The sequence below is a fragment of the Molothrus ater genome, chromosome 25, assembly GCF_012460135.2.
Source record: "Molothrus ater isolate BHLD 08-10-18 breed brown headed cowbird chromosome 25, BPBGC_Mater_1.1, whole genome shotgun sequence".
Classification (NCBI taxonomy): domain Eukaryota; kingdom Metazoa; phylum Chordata; class Aves; order Passeriformes; family Icteridae; genus Molothrus; species Molothrus ater.
Genome location: NC_050502.2, coordinates 6,718,507 through 6,742,525, shown reverse-complemented (window position 1 = coordinate 6,742,525; position 24,019 = coordinate 6,718,507). Strand labels below are relative to the sequence as shown.

General features: G+C 52.1%; 1 protein-coding gene across 3 annotated transcripts in view; it reads left to right on the top strand.

Annotated features, from left to right (window-relative positions):
- Window positions 1-12,191: 12,191 nt before the first annotated feature.
- The window catches only part of KCND3 (potassium voltage-gated channel subfamily D member 3), a 101,875-nt gene continuing 90,047 nt past the window's right edge, over window positions 12,192-24,019 (top strand). The window contains exons 1-2 of one of the 3 annotated variants that reach the window (XM_036398547.2): window positions 12,192-12,459; window positions 17,029-18,213. In XM_036398547.2, the coding sequence (XP_036254440.1) occupies window positions 17,105-18,213 (1,109 nt within the window). In that variant the 5' untranslated portion in view covers window positions 12,192-12,459; window positions 17,029-17,104. Of the gene's footprint in view, window positions 12,460-13,573; window positions 13,813-17,028; window positions 18,214-24,019 lie in introns of those variants that run through there. The other 2 variants (XM_054517270.1, XM_036398546.2) reach the window with 2 other exon arrangements.

Genomic DNA, 24,019 nt, shown 5'->3' with positions numbered 1-24,019 from the left:
GCCCCCCAAACTGGGGCACAGACCCCCAAACTGGGGCACAGACCCCCAGACTGGGGCACAGACCCCCAAACTGGGGCACAGACCCCCTAAATTGGTGTACAGACCCCCAAACTGGGGCACAGACCCCCCAAACTGGGGCACAGACCCCCCAAAGTGGGGCACAGACCCCAAACTGGGGCACAGACCCCAAACTGGTGCACAGACCCCCCAAAGTGGGGCACAGACCCCAAACTGGGGCACAGCCCCCCCAAACTGGGGCACAGCCCCCCCAAACTGGAGCACAGACCCCAAACTGGAGCACAGACCCCCAAACCGGTGCCTGAGGAGGTTTCACCTCCCCAGGGATGCTCTGGAGCGCTGCTGGTGCTGCAGCCTCACCATCCCTCTGCAGAACAACACCTCCATGCAAGATTAATGACCAGGGGGGAACATGGGCAGCGATTAAAAATAAAGGCTGGAGATGCTGCCGGTGCAGCAGGAGCCCCAGCAGCTGCAGCAGGATCTATATTGTTTAATAATGCACATTAAATTCTTACAGACTTCTCTAAAAGCTGACTCTGCTCCGTGCAGCACCGATGTAAATCTATTGCCAATGCAGGATAATCCTTCAACACGTCTTGAAAATGGTTTTGTTCTTCCCACACGCTTCTCTGCAGCCCCCAGGCACCCAGCAAAGGCCGGTTTGGTGCCACAGCACCCCGACACCCTGATATTCACCTCTGTAATGGCAGCTCTTGGGAAAGGGAGCCCAGAGGAGCCCAGGGACAGGGAGGCTGCAGGGAAGGGGCACAAGCCCCAGAGGGGATGGAGCTGTCCTGGCTGAGCCACAGGAATGGGGGAAGTCTCTGAACCGACCTGGAAAGTGTTGTGATTCCTTTCCAAACTGAAGCCACCTAATATTTGTTTATAATTTATGCATTTTGTTGATTTTTAACCTAAGCAAAGTACTGGTTTGTTTTTCAGGGCTTAGTATTAGTTTCAAAGCAAATCTTATTAATATTTAAAATGAAAAGCTATTTCAGACCTTAAAATGTAGATGTTTCATTTAATAAACATCAATAGTAAATGTTTTGATTTCCTGAGTGTTTTATGTACTGAAACCCTTTGACAAATGCGACGTGAATTCACAAGCGCTTGCAACTGATTCAAACCTGCATTTTTTCCACCAAATAAAACATTCAGCTGCAATGTCTTCCCCAACTCTAATGTCTGTCCTGTGCCTGGGGGTGAATTTCTCTCGGTGTGAATAACAATGCGGCACAGACAAGATCAATAAATCTCATATTTCATTTGCCTCAGTGTTCCGGGCACAGCTGTGGCACCAGCACGGGCACTGCCAGCGTGCCTGCAGTGACACTGGGACAGGGACACTGGGACAGGGACACTGGGACCCTGGGACAGGGACAGGGACAGGGACACTGGGACAGGGACAGGGACACTGGGAAAGGGACAAGGACAGTGGGACAGGGACACTGGGACAGGGACAGGGACAGGGACAGTGGGACAGGGACCCTGGGGCAGGGACAGGGACACTGGGAAAGGGACAAGGACAGTGGGACAGGGACACTGGGACAGGGACAGGGACGGGGACACTGGGACAGGGACACTGGGACAGGGACAGGGACACTGGGGACAGGGACAGTGGGACAGGGACACTGGGACAGGGACAGGGACAGGGACCCTGGGACAGGGACAGGGACAGGGACAGGGACAGGGACACTGGGAAAGGGACAAGGACACTGGGACAGGGACACTGGGGACAGGACTGAGCTGGGGACAGCTGTCCCCGTGCCAGGGATGGGACACCCAGCTGGGGCTGGCAGTGGCACCAGGGCACTGCAGATCCTCCTGCCCAGGGCAAGAGCTGCCCCAGGAGCACAGAACCATTGGGGCTGGAAAAGATCCCCAAGATCCTCCTCCCAACACCCCCTAAGCCACGGCAGGAAGGTGACAGCAGCCCTTTGTCACAGCAGGAAGGTGACAGCAGCCCTTTGTCACAGCAGGAAGGTGACAGCAGCCCTTTGTCACAGCAGGAAGGTCACAGCAGCCCTTTGGGAGCACCTTGCTCCTTTCTTGCGCTTCGTTCCTCTGCTGCCTGTGCTGCTCCCTGCCCTCGTACCCAAAACAGTCCCTGGTGTGTTTGTCTGGATATGAACTCCAGAGGGGTTTCATAAATCGGTGGATTTGGCACGTCCCATCTGGAGAACACTTCAGGACGAGCGGTGTGAGGGGGGAGCTGCCCAGAGGTTGCACAATAACAGCAGCAGGGCCAGAGAGTGATTTATGGCCGTGCCTGGTGGGGCTGAGCCCAGCAGGGAGGCGCTGGTGGCACCGGGGACACATTCCCAGTGCTGTGTGACTGCAGTGGGAAAGGCTCACAGAATTACGGGATCAGAAAGGTTGGAAAGGACTACAAAAACCCCACCACGCCCAATAAATCATCGGCAGGGGCCTGAGGAGGAGGGAGATGCCAAACACCAATTTCTGCTTCACCAGAGGAAGGCTTTAGGATGATGCAATGCTGTTGGAGAATTCTGAGGAGCTCCTAACACACTGGCCACGGTACAGAAGTGTTTGGGTGCTCTGAGAGCAGAGATGGATCCTCTGGAGTGAGATAATTGTGGGGTCGATTTGGTATGTGCTCTTTCTGCAGCTGATGACTAATTACCAGCATCTAATGAGAGAGCCTTATCTGTAAATCATGCAAAGGGGAAATGCTTGTACGTGCTGCTGAAGGCTGCCCACATGCCAAGGCTGAACATTGCTTTTATTGCCGTGTTTATCTGGTTTTATCCGTCGAGTAGAAAATACTCTGCTTTAAAAATACATTGTGGCTTCTTTGATTTCCTAAATAGATTTATAATTATCTCCAAATTGAACACACTCAGCTCCTGTCCAAGTAATTGCCAGGCACTGTCCTTCACAGGAAGTGCAGCCCTTGGCAGATTTTCGCTGGGCTCTCTGGATGCAGGAAATGAGGGGCAATGAGATAAATCAGAGCAGTTCTGGGTGAGGCACACACAGTCAGGCGTTCACAGCACTGCCTCAGGTATTTTTAACTCAGACCCGACTCCAGGAAGATTTAGGGACTGCATTGGACAAGGCTGGAGCACGGGCTGGGGACAAACTGCAGCTCCCCAGGGACTGAGGGTCCTCCTGCATCGGCTTTGCCCTCCCGCATCACTGAAAGCACCTCAAGGTCTTGATCCCACAGAAAATCCTTCCTGAGGCGTTGCTGCACCAAGAATAATTAACAAAACCTCTTCCACTTTGCTGAATACCCTTTCTATACTTCTGTTGTACAGGCATAAGTTTCCTCCTAAAAACCCTTTTCCAAAAAGACACCCAATATTAGTGCAGACACACCAAAAAGTAGAGGAAGAAAAGGCTCAGCTGATCTCCCTGTGCTTTTCTGAACTTCTCCAAGTTATTAATTTTTTTGTGCGTTATCTAAGGTTTAATCCTCCAGTGCAAATGACTCACAGCCAAATATTTCCATGTCAGGTTTAGGAATAATTTGCGTAATTTTTGTAACTTGAGAGAATGTTGTTAACTTGGCCTCAAAAGAAATGGAGCAAAATAACTACAAGGTAGAACAAAATAACATAAGCAGGCTTTAATTCTGCAAAACCCAGGGAGATAAAGCTCCTCTGTTTAAACAGCACTCAGTGCTGTTGAATTAAACACACTGCCAGAGGAAAGGTTTTCTGAGAACAAATAGAAAGGAATCACATCCGAAACAAACGTGCTTGGGTCCAGGGCTGCTGCAGAGCCCCAGAGTCCCAGTGACACCCATCAGCAGTGGCATTTCTGGAGCCAGGATCAGCAGCAGAGATGGCAACAGCCAGTTTGTGGTTTGGTGGAGTTTACACTTGTTTGCTGCCAGGGAAGGAGACCAGACACTGATCTAAGAAATTGGGAGGGAAATGGTTTGAGCCAAGTGTGTCCTTGTCAAGAAAATCCTTTGCCTCTGGTGTCTGCGCCTCGAGCTGCAGAATAACCTGAGAGGGAAATGGGAGCGTGGGGGAGCAGCAGCTCCCGCAGCACAGCCCCACTCCAGCCTTAATTTAAGGCTCACACTGGACACCTAAGTGCCTTTTATCACAGAATATTTTAAAAGGAACAACATTTTCTGACATAAATGTCTCTGCTAATGACAAAGACCAGAAGTAGCTGGTGGCCAAAGAATAAATGTTTTTCTAAAGCTTAGCAACAGCTCATGCTCTGAATGTCATCATCCTCCTGGGCAGCCTGTTGCTGTATTCTCAGGATTAGGTGAAATTATCCCAGGTCCTGCTTGCAATTTTTTGTGCTTGGGCATCTTACCCTTCTGTCTGAAGGTCAGATAAGAATTCTCCACCCCCATTTTTGCTCCTGAAGAATGAGTAGAAGTCAGGAAGTGGTGATCATAATTAGTTATTCTGAATAGCGTGTTTTGTGACTGAAGCACTTGTGAAAGCTCCTGGACTTTAGGTTGGTGCAGAGAAAAAGGCTCATTTAGCAGCCCTGGGCAGGGCTGTCAGCAGGACTGAGCAGCCCCTGAGCCAAATTCTCTTCCCTTGTGCTCTGAGGCTGCCCTGCAAGAGCTGCTGGTGCCACACCTGGGTTTCCATGGAGGTGACTCAGGGCAGGGGCTGCTCTTCCCAGGGGGGTTCTGGTGCTGCACCAGCACTCAGCCCTGCGTGCTCTGTGCTCACACAAGCTGAGCTGTGATCCCAGTCCCTCCAGCAGCCGGGGCTCAGAGAAGTGATGCACACGCTGCCTTGGACAACATTCCAGCACTAATTACAACCTAAAGTCCTGCGTATTGCCTGGTTTCCTTTTGTTGTTCGGAATTGCAAATGTTTGTTTTCCCTGCCAGCAGAATTTGTTTTTCAGACCTGTTCTCCTGCAGAGTCCCTCAGGGGCAGCCAAGGGAAATGTCTCGAGGCCAAGCAAGGCTCTGGCCTCCCGTGCTCTGAGAGCCACCAGCAGTTTGCAATGAGCATCTGTCGTGTGCCTGCTTGCCCTGGGTTAATGGTGAACAATCCTGACCCCTCTGCTGCTCAGGGGGTGCCAGGGCAGGGCTGTGGCTGATCCCACCCCGCTGCCCGAGGAGCCCCTGGCACGAACCCCACAGCAGCACAGGTCTGAGTGCCGTGTGGTGACTTTCACCATCGGCTGGGTGTAAAACGCACATTTTAGCAGGGGCTGGATCCCCCAGAGGCACTCAGTGCCTGCTCGGTGGTCACTGTGTGCATTAGCAGCCCCTGGGCTGGCTGGGCTGTGGGTTCTCCCTTTCAGAGCCTCCTGCAGCGTCTCAGGGTCCTGCAAGGAGCCAGGACCCGGCAGGGCTGAGTGCCCAGCCCAGCTGTGCCTGCCCTGTGCCAGCTCAGTGCCCCTGCCCAAACCACCCTGGAAATCAGCAGAAGCCCAGCAGAGCTCCCTGCCTTGGCCTGCATGTCTGAGTGCTTCAGATGATTTATCTGCTCAGAGAAGGATTATTTTTGAGCCTCCCTCTGCCAAAAAAGGTAAGCCCTATCAGATGGAAATCAGAATCCATTCTTCAGATCGGCAGCCTGGATCATGGCTCAGGTGGAAAGCAGGTCACATAAAATCAGACCTTTCATGAATATTTATCTTGCTTTTCGTTAAGCTTTGCACCTGAGGCTCTGGTCCTGAGCCCTCTGCTGCCTGCCCCCAGCCCCCAGCACTGCCAGGCTGTGAGCCACTGTCTTATTTGGATCTCTAATATTTGGACAATAGATAATAAATTAATGCCTTTCTTTCTGCTGCTGTCTGCAACAGCAATAAAAGAATTGTCAGCTCCTGTGCCATTCCTCCAGCATGATTTAACCCTGTTCCTCATCTTCCTCGTGCAGATGAAGGTTGTATCCCAGGCAATGAGCCTTTGCAACAAATAAACTGTGGGGAAAGGTTCTTACGCACTTTGAACACTGAGACAAAGAGGAATTTTATCTGCCTCCATTTCTGCCACCAGTAGAAATAAAGAGCTGCTTCTCTCAGTCTGAGAAACTGAGCAATGACTGCAAGCTCAGAGATCCCCAAACAAGGAGTGGCACAAATTGAGCCATTTCATCAGGAGCAAAGCCATCATTTGGATGGAGCTCCATTCAAATGCCATTACAGGATTATTGTTGGCCATTCCAGCATGTGCAGCGCTCCTGTTGAAGCTGCTTTATTGTCCTGCTCTGTCACCCGGGCTGGGCTGGCTCTGCGCGCTCCTCCTCGTGCACAGGGTGAGAAATGCGTTATCTGAGCATCCAGCTACAGCAACAAAGGTTAGCTCATCTAATTGGAAAAAGGAGCTGCTGCAGCTCGTTCCTGGGTGAGCAATATGGGTTTTCATTACAGAGGATTTCCTGGTCAGAGACACGGGCACCGTGATTTGGAAAAATCCCATTCTGTTGATTTGCCAGCTTCTGCCCCAGCACAAAGCCAGAATTCCCAATCATTCTGGCCCTGGAGTCTGCTATGAGCAAAGCCAGCTGTATTTAACAAGAGGTGCCAATATGTCGTGATTAGCCTGCAATAAAGGTAACGTCACCCAACACAGGAAATCTTGCATTTCGGGTGATGTGACACATTTTCCTAACAAGCCTGACAGTTGTGTCTTTTGTGTGGAGAGCAGGAGCACCTCCTGCTCAGATAGATGTTTGCATAAATATCCCTTTTGAGCTCCTTGGGAGGTTTAGATGAGAGATTTTCCATTCACGAAGAGCTTCCTTTAGCTCTGGACTATCCAAAAATACAAACTGAATTTACTTTCAAGCTATCAGCTGCTGGTGCTGCTGTGAGCAAGTTTAAATTAATGCATTAACAAAAGCTCCCTTTCTCTCTCAAAGGTCTGTACTGAGGATTAAGATCTGAATTCCAGGTTAGTCCTTAATGACACTCAGATGCACCTTCCCTTTAGCTGGGAGACTACATCCTGCTAGAGCAAGGCAGAAATAATGATCTTACTAGATTCAATATTGAAAAAAAATCAGATTAAGCTTGAATTCTAGTTATAGAATTGTCTGCAGGTGAAGTAATTTTTAATCTGTTCAAGATAAAGGAATAAATTTATTTCTGCCTATTAGAGTTCTCACATATAGAGAGGAGTTTGGTATTAAAAATTGGTTTGGGGCTAAATTCACCTCTTGGGTTTTTTCCTCAGCAATGAGTGGGGACCATCCACTCCTGACCATTAGGAAATATTGGGAAAAACCTGTGTGTGCCTGGAGGTCCAGGCTCACCGGGTGGATGAACATGGACAATCTCACTCCCAAACTTCTTCTCCCTTCCCCCCTGTGTAATGATAATAAAAAGGAATGATGATAGTACAGGACTCATTCCCCAGACAATAGCTAGGCAGGCTGTATATTGCTTTATGGCTGTTGACTTGATTTAAAATGCACTCTTAAAAGTGAAAGAACAACTCCTCAAATTTGCAGTAAATGTATAGTTCCCCAGACCTGATTTACTGGTTATGAGCCACCAAAAACTGCAATTCCAATTTACTGTGGTGTTGGCTGTGGCAGCAAAACCCTCAGCAGGACTCGGGCTCTGGTGGTCGTTCCAAAGCTGATCATTTCCCATTGGTCATTTTTGGGGCTGGTTGGGGTTTTCTTGTGGGTTTATTCTTTAAAACCCTCGGCATGACTCGGGCTCTGGCGGTCGTTCCAAAGCTGATCGTTTCCCATTGATCATTTTTGGGGCTGGTTGGGGTTTTCTTGTGGGTTTATTCTTTAAAACCCTCAGCATGACTCGGGCTCTGGTGGTCGTTCCAAAGCTGATCATTTCCCATTGGTCATTTTTGGGGCTGGTTGGGGTTTTCTGGGCGGGTTTGCTCTTTAATTGGGCTCTGCCCTGGCAGCAGAGGAGGCTGCTTTGATGGTGAGGGGTTAACCCAGGCTGTGAGATCAAAGCACAGCTCTTGCCTTGTGCTCTGCTCACTTTCCAGCCTGGGCTGCCTCATAATTACCAGAATTCCCAACGGGCTGGGAGCAGATCCTGCAAAAGGAGCTCGGTGCAGAGCAGCGGGATGAAGAGCAATGTGAAACCCTGCCCAGACACCACAACTGCTCAGGAAAGGGGCCTGGGGTGCCCCGGGAAGGGACGGGGGACAATCCTCGGTGTCACTGCTGCCCTCGAGGCTCCGCTCCCTCTCCTGCCACAGGACCCTGCCCTGCTCCACTGACAGCGGCCGAGCAGGAAACGCTGCAGCTGCAGCTGCCGGGGCCTCTGGGCGCTGCTGGACCCCAGGCACGGCTCCCTCCTCTCTCCTGCTGGGGAGGAGCGGCAGAACGCGGCTGCCCGGGAGCCTTCGTGCGGCTGGAAGGGCTCCAGAGCCGGAGGGGGAACGACTGAGCTCGGTGTGGGTCAGAGACGGCCTCGAAACCAAACCCGAGGCTTCCAGCAGGGCAGGGCAGGGCAGGGCAGGGCAGGGCAGGGCTGCAGAGCCCAGCTGGGATGGGCTGTCCGTCTGTCCTTGGAACCAGCACCCTGGGCTGTCCGTCTGTCCATGGAACCAGCACCCTGGGTGGTCTGTCTGTCCATGGAACCAGCACCCTGGGCTGTCTGTCTGTCCATGGAACCAGCACCCTGGGCTGTCCATGGAACCAGCACCCTGGGCTGGCTGTCTGTCCATGGAACCAGCACCCTGGGCTGTCCATGGAACCAGCACCCTGGGCTGTCCATGGAACCAGCACCCTGGGCTGTCTGTCTGTCCATGGAACCAGCACCCTGGGCTGTCTGTCTGTCCATGGAACCAGCACCCTGGGCTGTCCATGGAACCAGCACCCTGGGCTGTCCGTCTGTCCTTGGAACCAGCACCCTGGGCTGTCTGTCTGTCCTTGGAACCAGCACCCTGGGCTGTCCGTCTGTCCTTGGAACCAGCACCCTGGGCTGTCCATGGAACCAGCACCCTGGGCTGTCTGTCTGTCCTTGGAACCAGCACCCTGGGCTGGCTGTCTGTCCATGGAACCAGCACCCTGGGCTGTCCATGGAACCAGCACCTGGGCTGTCTGTCTGTCCTTGGAACCAGCACCCTGGGCTGTCTGTCTGTCCTTGGAACCAGCACCCTGGGCATCCTGCACTGCTCCCCAGGACCCCAAACACATCCCTGACCCTTCGGGCTCCCTGTCTGGGTCCTGCTTCACAAGGAGTCACCTTTCCCTTCCAGGGCTTCTGAAGCCAACAAGGTCCCCTTGAAAACTCCCAAGGGGTGCTGAGAGAATTTGGGATTTAATTGTTCACACACCTCTACAAAATATTCCCAATATTGCTCTTGCAAGAAAACTAAAGCAGAGCCTTATTATGAAAGACCATTTCTTAAGGACACTTTCACAATTCAATGTTCTGGTTTTCCTTATAAGAAAGCCAAGAAAATTCTGATCCAAATCCAACTTTTGGCAGTTTTCTCCTGTCTCAAAGAAAATTCAGATTTGTCCTAGTGAGGACCATCTCCACCCCTAGAGCAGACGCTGCATTTCCTGCACAGGACACACTCGAGGAAGGGGCTTGAACTCCAGATTTTGCCTGACCTGTGGTGCAAGGGCACTACACCATGTATTTAATTCTATGGTCACAAAGACCCACGCCTTCTCATAATCACATTAATGACCTTTCTTTAATCTATGCAGGTGTTTTCAGCAGCCTGGAGCCAAAGCAAGGGAGCTGCTGGCACAATCCACAGCACACAATCAGATTACAAAGCTCTGGTGCTGTGGCAGGCTGGAATTGGAGGCAGGCAGGCTGTGCTCCTGCAACTGGCACTGCAGAACTTCTGCAGCACGGCCACGCAGGGAACGGGGCATTTAGATGCAGAATTTATGCAGAATAGCACCCAGTGCAGAGAACAAACACAATAAATAAAATAAAATGCACTGCAGAGGCATAAACGCAGAAGAGAATGTAAGGGAAAAAAATTTAAGGGAAAAAAAATTAAGTGAACTATATTTAACACTGATATTTAACCATGATAGTTCGTTCCATAATTTCTCTGGTGTTTTGACACCAGCAGGTTCTACTTCTCAGTAGTAGAATTAAAAAAAGTTGTTCAAAAAGTTGTAATAAAAGCTCTAAGTGGGCCAGTAGAACCTAAGGAGTTTTTCCTAGAAAAGAGAGAGAAGGGAAAAGGCAGAATGAGAGAGAGAAAAAAAAAAGAGGGAAAAAGAGAGAGCGAAAGAGAGAAGAGAGAGAAAGAAACAGAGAAAATATATCGATGAAAAAAACCAAGACAGAAGAAGGAATATTTTCACTCCAGACTATCTGCAGCAAGCTTCCTTTTGACTTTCATATTCTATTTAAAAATACAAAATTGGGAGCATTGAAAAAGAGCTCCCAAATTAGCTTTTTAATAGAGATGGCAAGTTAAAAGGGGCCGAGTCATGGGGGAAAAGCGATTCAGAATCACAGCCAGGGCAGCACCAGCAGAGAGTGAGGCCAGAGCACGCCCAGAGAGAGGAGTCAGGAAGTTTTATGAAGTGGTGACACTGTAAATCACAGAAAAATCTCTTATACCAGCAAAAGCCAAATGACATTTCTGGTTCTGCTTTCTTCTCAGCATCAGCAGAGGGAAAGAGCAAGTGGAGATATGGGGAGGGTTTGAAAGTGGAAAGCAGCTCTGAAGACATCTAATGAAGATGGATTCAGGATGCTTTGATATGTTCAAATTCTTACAGCCACTGAAAGTTTCTCACTGAAGTTTTAGGATTCACTTTGCACAAAACTATTCCCGTGTCCAGCATACAACTCTGAATATCCAAAACCTAAAGATCAGGATTCACTGTGTGTGCCTGAACTCGCTGGCTGCTCTGCTGCACCAATGCAGATTACAAATGCTATTGGGGGAGATTGAGTTTGGGGAGGGTTACTCAGGACCTGACATTCAGAAATTAGCGTTATTTTTTAATAATTGCATTGAATTATCAGAAATTAGACCCGGAATTGGACGGATCAGGTTGAGGTTCAGTTGTATCTTAGGAAAAATGTCAGCACTGAAAGTGTGGTTAGGCATTGGAACAGGCTGCCCAGGGAAGTGGTGGAGTCACCATCCCTGGAAGTGTTCCAAACAGGAGTAGATGTGGCAGTTTGTGACATGGTTTGGTGGGCTTGGTAGGATTCAGTCATAGGCTGGACTCGTGGTTTGGACCATGATCAGGGTCCTGGTTTCAGAGTTTCTAGAAATGTTGAGGATTTGGAGATCTTTCCCTGTTTTTATTGGGTTTTTTTCTTTAAGAAGGTCTTTGGTTGAGAGCTCTGGGTAGAAAGGCACCTGGAAAACGACCCCGGTCATTGCTGGCTGTACCAAGTCCCTGTTTCCCTTCTTTCAAGGCACATCAGGCGCCCCAACACACATCCCTTGCTCACTGCCGTGCATCTGGAGGCGCAGCTCCTGCCCCAACAATGCAACAACCCCTGCAGCCCGCGGACCCCTCCTCATGCACCCCGGACCCCTCCTCACACAGCCCGGACCCCTCCTCACACTCCGGACCCCTCCTCACACAGCCCGGACCCCTCCTCACACAGCCCAGACCCCTCCTCACACAGCCCGGACCCCTCCTCACACACCCCGGACCCCTCCTCACACCCCGGAAGCCTCCTCACACCCCGGACCCCTCCTCACACAGCCCGGACCCCTCCTCACAGCCCGGACCCCTCCTCACACAGCCCGGACCCCTCCTCACGCACCCCGGACCCCTCCTCACACAGCCCGGACCCCTCCTCACACACCCCGGACCCCTCCTCACACAGCCCAGACCCCTCCTCACACAGCCCAGACCCCTCCTCACACCCCGGACCCCTCCTCACACAGCCCAGACCCCTCCTCACACAGCCCGGACCCCTCCTCACACACCCCGGACCCCTCCTCACGCACCCCGGACCCCTCCTCACGCACCCCTGCACACGCACGGCTCGGGGGCTCTGCGGGCCCCACTGCGGGGGTGCTGCGGCCGCCGCCACCCCCGCCCTGCGCTGCCCTCTGCCCCGGGGGTCCCGCACCCGCTCCCGGTGCCAGTGCCCGCTCCCTGCCGGCTCCCGGTGCCCGGCTCCCTCTCCCTGCCGGCTCCCGGTGCCCGGCTCCCTCTCCCTGCCGGCTCCCCGCGCCGGTGCCGCTCGCTCCGGGTGACACCTGCCGGCGGCTGTGCGGGCGGGCGGCGGGCGGGGACGCGGCCGAGCGCGGGGAGCCCCCGCCGCCCCCCGCCCCGCGCCGCCGCCCCTCCGTGCGGGGCTGTCCCCGCCGACCGCCGCTCTGCCACCGCTGCCATCTCTGCCATCATCTCTGCCATCATCTCTGCCATCATCTCTGCCATCATCTCTGCCACCATCTCTGCCATCTCTGCCAGCGCTGCCGCCGCTCCCCGCCGCCGCCCCGCGCCCGCGCACTCCGCGCAGCCCCGCGCTCCGCTCCCGGCAGCCGCATGGCCGCGGAGGCTCCGGGCGGGCGGCCGCGGCCGGGAGCGCCCTGCGGAGGTGAGGGGGCCCGCCGGGAGGGAGGGACGGGGGGGAGCGGCCCCGGGTGCGGGGACACCGGGCGGGGTGCGGGGACACCGGGCGGGGGTGCGGGGACACCGGGCGGGGTGCGGGGACACCGGGCGGGGTGCGGGGACACCGGGCGGGGTGCGGGGGGCAGTGGCCGCTCCCACCTCGTGCCCCGCTCCCCTCCCGTCCCTCGCTGCTGCCGATGCCGGCCCGTGGCCGCACAGCCCCGCACGGCCCCGCACGGCCCCGCACAGCCCCGCACGGCCCGTGCTGCCGGCTCTAAGCCGGTGCCGAGCCGCCGGGGAGGCGATGGCGAGGCGGCCGAGCCCCGCTCGCTCCCGCACGGATCGCTGTGACTTTATGGAAGTCATCAACTACGGCTGCGGCGCGTCCGTCACCGCCCGGAGCTGCCCGGCACAGCAGGGCAAGGCTCGTTCGCTCCGATTCGGGCTTGTGGTTATTCACTTAATGGAGATTCGACAGCAGGTGGATAAATGAGCCGGGCTGCCGGGTCTCGGAGCGTGCCGAGCCCAACTTCTGAGCGGGGATGGAAGGGATGCTGAGGCGGTGTGCAGACAGGACCGGTAAGGGCTGCCAGGAGCAGGGCGAGCCAGAACAGCAGGACGAGGGGAAAAGAGAAAGCTGGTGGGAAGGAAGAAAGGAGAGGAAGATAGGGAAAGATCGGTTTAAACCCAAGTGATTTGTTTTTCTTGCTGGATGTAGCCTCCCGCCCTGGCCAAGGTGCTGGGTGTGGGTTGGTGAGGCTGGAGGAATTGCTCGTTTTCCTGTGCAGAAGGGATCCCTGCTGCCCTGTCCCCGCCTGACCGGGAGCCAGAGGGACACACAGGGAGCTCCGCGATGGAGCCCTGAAGTTCATCCCCTGCTTTCCCCCCGTCATCTCCCCCTGGCACATTAGCATGCAGGGTAGGCTCTGCCGTGTATTTAACGGCTCCGTTTGCTCTGCCGGCTCACAGCCGCCCTTCCCCAGCCCGGCTCTGCCTCCCCGAGCCGCCGCTCCAGCCCCGGGTCCGGGAGCGGGGCCGTGCCCGGCTGGGCTGGGCAGCGAGGGCACAGCGAGGGCTGCCAGGGGAGGGGGCAGCGCCAGCCAGCTCAGGAGAGGCAGCGAGAGCCTCGGCAGCGATGAGGGAGAAGCTGTTTAGTCATCTCTCTATATATACTTTCACAATGATGAGCACATTTACTGATTGCCTCTGACTGCATTCAGAGAGGGAGTCGAGAGCGGGCGGCAGAGCTCACCTTTCATCCCGAGGAGCGCCTGCTCCCCTTCCTCCCCGCTCCCCACATCGAGCCCCACTTTGGGCACCGAGTGTCCTTCCCTTCCAGGTAAGGCAGCGCTGCAAGATGGGGCTCTCGGGGCTCGCCGGGAGGAGGGAGGGGAGAAGTTTGTGTGCATTTATCCTGAGCCTGTTGCTTTTGCTCCTAAATCTCCCCAACAGACTGAGGGAGGGAGTGTTTTGCAGAAAGTTTTATTTTCTGGTGTTGCTGCGAAGGGGAAGGAATGCGTGGCTGACAGAAGACACCGAGGCTTTGGCTGATATATTTTGCTTTAAAGCAAAGGTCTCTTTGCTGCCTGAGCCTGACCCAACAAGGACAGGAGAGGGAAGAAGGAATGATCTCCAGGCTCTTCACTCCCATTAGCAGTGTCTCATCAAGAAACTTGCAGTGTGTTTATCAGTCCGATTTCAGAACAGCCCTGTCTGCTTCTAGAAAGGGAAACTCTGAGGTTTTTGGTTTGTCTCTGCTCTCTTGAGATGATGAAGAGACATTGATCAGTGTGGAGCTACAGTGGTAAGAATCCATCCTTTATTTCTGGACCCTTTGGGTGAACAGCCATTTCTGTTCTCTGCCAGGTTTTCCTCCTGAGCTGTCCTGACCCCGACTGGGTCAGGATTTGGCTGTCAGGGTTTTTTGGGGGGTTTTTGGGGTTTTTTGGGGTGCCCTGGAGCGGCTGCAGCGGAGCCAGTGCTGCTCGGGAGGGACCCAGCGGGGTCAGGAGTGCTGGCAGGGACAGGGGGACAGGGGGCTCCTGCTCAGCCTTTTCTCCCAAATTTCCTTGGCTGTTTCCTTGTCCCCATAGTTATCTGAAGAAAGCAGATTCTTTTCTCTGCAGATACTTTTTTAAATCAGGAGGCAAATGATTCTATTTTGTGTACCAGGTCTTCTAAATGTCATCAGCAGGGTGCCGGTCTGCTGTGAACCAGTTCCTTTTAAATTACATGCAGAAATTATGGTAATTAAAATTAGAAATATGGATATAGCTAAATATATGCTTGTTAGAATTAGAGTGTGTCTGTTTTCTATGAGAGCTCCAGACACTGTCAACAGTACATTAGATTTTGAGTCCAGCCAATTGCTTTCCAGCCTAAACAGACTGGTTGGCAGTTACCAAAATCCAAGCAGGCAGAAAAGGGGGATTCTTTCTACATTCTGGAATTCTACATTCTAGATAAACTGGTTGCTTCATCTTTTTTTGACTCAGCTTAGGTTGTGCAGATCAGAATTATAAATCCAGTCCCCTCTCTCTCTCTCCCAATTTTCTTTTACTTCCTTGAGGGAGTGGTAGAGTTCCAAGGACTCACGGACAAAAAAAAAGCAAAACCTCTGCAGCAGGGGATTTCATTTCTCACTCGTGGTCCTTCAGATAATTTACAGCTGGAAAAGACTCCTCTTGTCCTCCTGTGTGCATTTTGTGGATCAGATGGGGCAGATTCAGTAACTCTGAGAATGAAGCTGGTGCGCTCCGTTGTTCTAAGCAGCTGCATCTCTTGGACACAGAGAAACAGGAGCTAAACTTCCACAGAAGAATTCCCCTTTCTTTCTCTTTTGCTTTAATCTCCTGTCCCTTTCATAGCTGAGGTATTTATAGCTTCCCCACATATACTGCCAGCATGGAAGGACCCATTTTATCTTTCAAAAATTGATTTAAAAATGTGTAAGTCACTTATGAGTTACCAGTGCTTCATTGGAACAATTATATGTGAAGTATTTATAGAGCCTCAGCAGCTAATGTAGGTAACCTGGAATCCACAACCAAAGTTATGAAAGTACAGAAGAGATTTCTAATGCGGTTCCCCTGAGAAATCAGGGGAGATGAGGATCCAGTGTGCTGAAACTGGTCAGGTCACCAGTCAGTCCCAGAGAAGGACACTGGTGATGGTGCTAAGTGAAATTAAAACCCAGGGAAGACAGTTTGCCAGCAGGGAAAGCAGGAACAAGATGCCTTTTCTTGGTTTCTCGAGTATTTGCCTGTATATATTTGGTGAATAATGGGTGAAATAATTCTTATTTTGCTGCCTGCCATCCTTAAGCGTTCCATGACAGTTACAAGATCCAGCACTGGTGGTAGGAGGGTGCAGTGTGAGCCCCTGGAGATGCCCTTCCAGCTGGCAGAGAAGGCTCCCAGTGCTCAGCCCTGCTCCCCAGGGCAGCCAGGCCGGTTCACCCAGTAAATTCCCTCTCTGGGGGGACAGAAAAAGTGGCGCTGCTTTGTACGCTGAGCAGTTCTTTGGAGGGAAATCCTGTGAGATGTTTGCTCCAGTGCCGTGCAGATAAGCAAAGTGTCTCCTTGGGATGAGCACACTGTGGGTTATTATATGTTCTGTAATTACCAAAGCTCTTCAGCGGCAGCAAGATGCTCGCACGAGGGATCTCAATTGTCCTTTAGACAGTAAAATTGCATAGGAAGATGCTCCACATTAAGGTGATGAATGTTAATTTGCCCTGAAGAGGGAGAGCATTTCTCTGAGCACTTCAGGCATTTTCACCACAGACTCATTCCATCATTTTTTATTCAGTATTTTGATGGCCCATTGGAATCAATAATGCTGCTGCCTTACTGGCTGGAATGGCAGCTTTCATGTAAGTTAAAAACTTCAGAGCAAAACTGCCTACAAAGATACAATTAGGCTTTGAGGGCCTGAGTCATTGGAATCAATGGAATTTCCATTGATAAATTGACTTTTGATAGGGCTCCTAATGCATTTTATATGATAATGGCACCTTTCTTCAGATAATTTCATGGCAGAATTAGAAAAGCACTAGGGAAGTGGAAGTAAAAGCAAGTTAAAACAAAAGTTAAGGACTGTAAGAACTCTGACCAAAGATCAAAAAGATAAAACAAATTCATGGCTAGAAATGGAAATGCAGCTAAGCCCAGTCATGGGCTCTCGTGGTGTATGATTCCACTGCAGGCTGATTCCACTGGAGTTCCCAGCTCTTTCTTGACAGCTGTAGTTAAACTGATGAGCACAGGAGGCTTACACCTGGGGAATTATGGATTAGTCTTGTTTGTGAGGAAGCAAATATAAATTACTGTGTTTATGCTACTTTTAAAATGCTTTTAATGAGGAATCATTTGCTATTCAAAGTTTCAATCTATAATAATGCCATAACCCCGCTGAGCTGATTTTCACATGCCTTGTTCAACATCATTCTCCACCAGTGGTGGGAAACTCTGGTGTCTGTGCTGGTCCTGGGCTCTTCCACCCATCGGGGCAGGGCGTGACTGTGTGCTGTGTTCTCTTCTCCTCTGTGTTCCAGATGGAACTGGTCTGACCCCCAGCAGCTCCCAGCAGCCTCCCCAGCCCCACCTGCACTGACACAGCCCGGGCTCACCATGGCAGCAGGAGTGGCAGCGTGGCTGCCCTTCGCCAGGGCGGCTGCCATAGGATGGATGCCAGTGGCCAACTGCCCCATGCCGCTGGCTCCCACGGAGAAGAACAAGAGGCAGGATGAGCTGATCATCCTCAACGTGAGCGGCAGGCGCTTCCAGACCTGGAGGACTACACTGGAGAGGTACCCGGACACTCTCCTGGGCAGCACGGAGAAGGAGTTCTTCTTCAACGAAGACACCAAGGAGTACTTCTTTGACCGGGACCCCGAGGTCTTCAGGTGCATCCTCAATTTTTACAGAACTGGCAAGCTGCACTACCCCAGGTACGAGTGCATCTCTGCCTACGACGAAGAGCTGGCCTTCTACGGGATCCTGCCCGAGATCATCGGGGACTGCTGCTACGAAGAGTACAAGGACAGGAAGCGGGAGAACGCCGAGCGCCTGATGGACGACAACGACTCGGAGAACAACCAGGAGGGCTCCATGCCCTCGCTGAGCTTCCGGCAGACCATGTGGCGCGCCTTCGAGAACCCCCACACCAGCACCTTAGCCTTAGTCTTTTACTACGTCACCGGGTTCTTCATCGCCGTCTCGGTGATCACCAACGTGGTGGAGACCGTGCCCTGCGGCTCCGTGCCGGGGAGCAAGGAGCTGCCCTGCGGGGAGCGCTACGCCGTGGCCTTCTTCTGCCTGGACACGGCGTGCGTGATGATCTTCACCGTCGAGTACCTGCTGCGGCTGTTCGCGGCGCCCAGCCGCTACCGCTTCATCCGCAGCGTCATGAGCATCATCGACGTGGTGGCCATCATGCCCTACTACATCGGCCTGGTGATGACCAACAACGAGGACGTCAGCGGGGCCTTCGTCACGCTGAGGGTTTTCAGGGTTTTCAGGATTTTCAAGTTCTCCCGCCATTCCCAAGGCCTGAGAATCTTGGGCTACACTTTGAAGAGCTGTGCCTCCGAGCTTGGCTTTCTCCTCTTTTCCCTCACTATGGCAATCATCATCTTTGCAACTGTGATGTTTTATGCGGAGAAAGGGTCCTCGGCGAGCAAATTCACCAGTATTCCTGCTTCCTTTTGGTACACTATTGTAACCATGACAACGCTGGGGTGAGTATTACTTTTCCTTTTCCTGAGCAGCAGGCAAGCGTGTACGGGGAGCTTGACTTCAGCTCCTCCTCAGCGTTTTCCTGGGTGCATGTTCGAGAAGGGGCTGGAAGTGTTCAGGGCTTGATTATTCTTTGCCTTACAACTTCTGCAGTTTGTGTAAACCAGAAAAAGCTCTCACACCCACTTGACAAATGCTCAGCACCACGGTAAACGAGTGCAGGAGGAGCAGAGTGGTGGAGTAGCAGGATCTGATTCATCCCTGCGGGAGGGAGAAGCTGACCCGAGAGCGAGGGGCTGCAGAGGAGCTCTGCTCTCTCTGACCCTGGCTGCAGCCACGCGTCTCACACAAAGCTGCTGATGGGTCTCTCGCGTCTCCTCGCAACGTCAGTCCTTGTTTCTGCCCTTGACCTGCCAGGAAGTACAGACTGGCTGAATTCAAGTGGGTGTCGTGGGTCACTGTACTGGAATACTCAGTGATGGCCAGGATGTGATCTGGTTTTTACTCAGCTGAGCAGGAAAGGGGCTTCTTGTCTGTGCTTAGCTGTGAGTCTGAGAACAGAGCGTGCTGTGGAGGCTGCAGTGGAATTTCAAACATTCCCATGGACAGGTACAAAGATAATGAAATCAAAGCAAGGGGAATGTAGCCTGGAGGGATCTTTTCCCCCTTGTATTTCATTTCTGTCTCACAGATGTTGCGACTGAGATTATAGATTTGTGCTTCTGCTTCTCTGAACTAAAACCCCCGGGAATGTTGGATTGGCCCAACCCTCACCCTGACAAGGTTGAGTAAAGGGAAGTGGGCAGTGCAGGCTGCTGCTTGGGGCACACGCAGAACCAGGATCGAGGGCAATCTCCTCATCCCACACATCACAACAGTACAGGAGATCTAGAGTTACTTTGCAAAGAGTGTTCCCACCGGAGAGTTCACTCGCTTTAATACTCAGATGTAGACAATTCTCCTCCTTGTAATGCAGGGACACTTTTTCTCTAAACTGCTTTTGATTTTAAACACTTCTCTGTGCCTATTATACATGAACAGGCTCACAGTAGCACTTTTCAATTATTAAAATCATAATTCAGCTGTCAGAAAGGCGCCGAATCTGGGCATATGACAACTGAAAGTCTGAATTTCTTCATTAAGTGCAAATGTAGAACCTGTTTGTCATAATCACCTAAAGATCTCTTATTCTTCCTTTTCAATAACGAAGCAAAGTTTGCAGGTTTATGGCAAAAGCTGTTCCTTCCCCTGGGGAAGGTAAAACTTAGAGATCAAAGCTGGGCTTTGCATCCCAGCCCTGCCCCAGCTCAGCTTTCCATGCTCTGCCTGGTCCATCCTGGTCAGTGCCCCCCTCCTGTCCCCAGCACGGGATCTGATCAGGGACACCTGCCTTGGGTGGCTCCTGCAGGGGTCTCTGCACAAGGGGAGAAAATCCAGCTTTGGATATTCCATAATTATATGGGTAATTATATCCACGTATATATATATATATGGATATATAATAGTTCCACATCCCCTTTGATAATGATCACACCATCCTGGCACGGACACAGCCTGCACACCCATTCACACTCGTGCTGTCACACCTTTGTGACAGGAGCCGGGGTCAGGGGCTGGCCTGGGTGGGCTGGGAAGGGCCCCAGGACGTGCAGAATGTTCTGGAGAGCAGCTGGGGCTCTGCTCCCCCAGGGCTGGGCTGGGTTTGGGTCCCTTCCCTCCCTTTCTCAGCACAGGGACAAACCCCAGAGCGTTCTCAATTTGTTGTAATCACAGAAATCACAGAGGAGCAAGTGCTGGAAATGAGCTGACATGGATTTAAGAAATTAGACATTTAAACATGGCTTTGTAAGGGTTCACTGGGAAGGGACCTAGAAAATGCTGTAAAGTCTGAAAACTGAGGCTTCTGGTGTTACTGGTTTGGGACTTTCAGGCTGTTTCCACCTTCCTGACTCCCCCTGTGTGGGGTGGGGCTCACCCTCCTGGTCCCCTTCATCTCCCCCAAAATCCTTCCAGCTCTGACAAACTGGCACTTTCAGGCAATATTTCATACACATCTCTCCTCAGAAGTCTTTTCAATCTGCTTGGAAGGATCTTGTTACTAATGAGAGTCCTGGCAATTCCTGCTGCAGAGAATGCAGCCGAGGTCCCCACCGTGCTCCCAGCCCATCAGCCTTGCCCTCCTCAGCGCTGCCACTTCACTGCTTGGTTTCAGCAGCACTCAGAGCTCTTATCCAGACCTTAAACACTTCCTGCCTTTTCCCTTAATAATTCAGCCAGCATTTAAGACAAGAAACTATGAAGCACAACAGTTTTTAACTCAAAAATCATACACAAATATATATAAATAAATTGTTTTCACCACCCATACATTTAAACCCAGCTAAGTGCAGCTTTCCGTGAGGCTGGAATCCCACCATTGCTGTGACAGAGTGCCTTAGAGGAGTGATCTGCAAGGTGCAGGATAACTTTTTCCCTGTTACTAGGATTGGCTCCATTTGTGTCAAACCAAGGTTTACTTACAACAAACAAACAAACAAAGCCAACAGCAGGAGACCATTAACCCTCCACTGTCCTGTGCGTCAGCTGCCCTCCCAGATTCCCAAGTATCTTTGGGGTACAATCACATTTCCAGACTGACCCATAAATAAAACGCAATAAAAATGCATTTCTTCCTGAAGGTGAAGCCCAGCATCAATAAATAAGCACTGGTTTTGGTGGGGTTACCATGCAAATCAGTTTAGAGAAATTCAGGATAACTTGCAGGCTCCTTAGGCAGTTAACAGCCCAGGGAGACAGGTACAGCAGCTTTTCTGGAGTGGGAAACAAAGCAAAGGAATTAAATTATCCTGAATCTGCATCTCCCATCCCTCTGCTGTGCTCATCAGCCCTGCTTTAACAGAGGCTGTTTTTAATTCAACACAATTTAAATTTTGCTCAGGAGGCTTTATAATGAAAGCATTATTCTTGGGTGCATCTTAAATCAATCTGAATTACTGAAACAACTACTCAAAATTAATTCCAAGTCAGCTCTCCAATTCATGCAGAAGCGTTTTTCTCAAGAGGCCAGCGGCTCCCATCTCCTCTCTGGTCCCTGGGCTCTGCCTGTGTCCTGCGGGAGGCTGGGACCCTGCCCCAGCTCAGGAGCGAAGGTGCTGCCAAAAGCAGCAGAGGGGCAGTGCCAGCCCCTCCCTGGCACCTCATCCCTGTCCTGGCTTTTGGCTGATTCTGTGTGCCATGGGTTTACACCTCTGCAGAAATGTGTGGATTAGAGTGAATTTGGCTCCCTTGGTGCCTTGGTTTTCATGGAAGCACAGAAGGGCTGGGGTGGGCAGGGACCTTGAACCCAGCTCATTCCAACCCCACTTCCCCCCAGCCCAGGCTGCCCCCAGCCCCACTCCATATCCAGTTTTATTCACTTTTAGGGAGCAGTATGGGTGGGGAAGCCTCAGGTTCTGCTGCTTCCCCTCACGTGCAGCACAAACACGAAACCTCTGTCCCCCCACTAAACCCCACGCCAGTTTTGCCCAGAGAAAGTGTTTTTCTAGGCTTTTTACAGCTGTTTTCATTTAATCTGACAGCAGCAGTATGTTTCAGACTCCTAGGCAGTGTCCATGACCTGCAGCAGAGGCATCAAATTGTAGCTGTGAAAACCTGAGTGCCACAAAAATCCTCCTGCAGCCCCACGGGCAGGGCAGCCAGGCTGGGAGGGAGCAGAGTCCTGGACTGGGGGGTTGGAAGGGGCCTCAGAGCCCCTCCAGGCCATGGCAGGGACCCCTCCCACTGTGCCAGGTGCTCCCAGCCCCAGTGTCCAGCCTGGCCTCGGGCACTGCCAGGGATGCAGGGGCAGCCCCAGCTGCTCTGTGCCAGGGCTGCCCTCCCTCCCAGGAAACAATTCCTAATTCCCAGCATCCCGTCCATCCCTGCCCTCTGGCACTGGGAACCTTTTCCCCTTGCCCTGTCAGCCCACGCCCATGTCAATTTGTCATATTTGGTGCAATACAACACAAACTGTCCTGCATTTCAATTTCAGCTCATTTAAAGGAGCTCTCCTGGAGCTCCTTTAGGCGCTGGAAGGTGCTGTAAGGAGGGAATATTCCTGGGGGGAGTTGTCCCTGAGACCTTTGGGCCCTTTTTGCCCAGAGAGCAGCAGTGGAGGAGCAGGGGCTGGCGCTGGGGCTGGCTCTCCTGAGGGATGCACGGAGCAGTTCCCCTCGCCCAGAGAGGCTGAGCTGCCTCAGCCCCAGGCTGCTCTGGGGAGAAGCTCTCTGGCTGCCTGTCACCCTCACCATTTGCACAGCCATAATGGCCTGGAGAGCACTCTGCCCCTTTCAGGGCTGCTGCTCTGCTCAGCGGCTCTGACAGACACAGCTCAGTGCACTCGGACAACGCAGCCCCGTCTGCAGAATTCATTTAAGGAACCAGGTTACCACGGGAAAGTCGCTAACACAGCCCTGCTGGCCTGCTTATGGCAACAGCCTGATTGGAAGAGCTGCAATTTCTTAGAGGGTTTATTAGCTGAGTGTGTAGAGAGCAGGGTCTGGGGGTAGGGCCTGGTTTGGGTTGTCTTGGCTCCGCTTTGCCTCTGCCAGTGTGGATCAGAGGGAACAGGAGGACAGGCGCCCGAGCAGCCGCCCTGAAAGGACACCAGTCTCTGTTCTGCTATAAAACCCCTTATTTCTGGGTTTTTCCCTCTTTATTGGTGCTCAGTGGTGGCCAGGAGCGGGGATGGAGGGCGAGCAGGGCCGTGGCACGCGGGGGCCGTGCTGGCAGCGTCCTGAGCACACCGCGGTGCTCGCTGCCAGCACCGCCGGAGCAGCGCTGATCTCTGCACAGCCAAGCACTGGGGCTGATAGTAACCTTCATTCACCCTCTCACACACACCAAGAGCAGTTTGCAAAGCAAGGAAAACAATAAATCATCTCTGGAGCGCTGCCATTGGCGGCTCCTCGGGGAGGATTGCTGTTTGGGCCCGGAGTCACGCCGTGCGCGCGTGTCAGGACTTTGGGAGCTGCCATTAAACTGAACCAGGACAAACTTCTGATAGAAACACCACTCTGCATCTTCAGCATCACCAGTGGGAGGGTGGAGGGGGTGTGGGGAGTTTCCTTTGTGAAGGAAGGGCTGGAATTTCATCGCTCTCACCATTTCCCACACAGCCAACAGTCCCCCATGTCCACGGGCCAAAGAGCTGCTTGAATTTAATACACAGAAAGTCCAATCAAGCCATGAGCTGATGGAGCTACACAAAGGGGCCATTTCCTTGAGCTTTCATTCACTCTCTTCACTGCAGCTTCATCTCATACAAAACCTGTATCAGTTTTCTTCCCCTAATGGATTTACAGATATTGTGTGCGAAATGTCTTTGTATCAGAAACTACAGATGGAACCTTCTCCCTTCGCTATCTTGATATAAATCTCAGGCAAGCATCTCATTTTTGAGCTATTTGTATTCATCAGAACCCCAGAAGTATTAAAATACCTTTATTCATTCTTAGAGCAAGTGGAATTCACTGGATTTTTTTTCCTCTCTTAAAAAAAAATCATCCATCCTTACGCTTTTTGTGGCTTTGGATATTTGTAACAGTTGCACGTATGTGCAAACACACCATTTTTAATGTGCAAGACAAAATAACTTGCCTTTAGGGTAACTCATTGTGTGAGAAGTGAATTATTTTGAATAAGGCTAAGAAATGGTGCTGACTAAAATTGTAACGTGACTGCTAAATTTACCAGTGGCAGCCTTGGCAGGGATGCATCTATAGCAACTGATTTACAGATTTTTTTCTGATCTCCTCTTTCTTTTTTTCC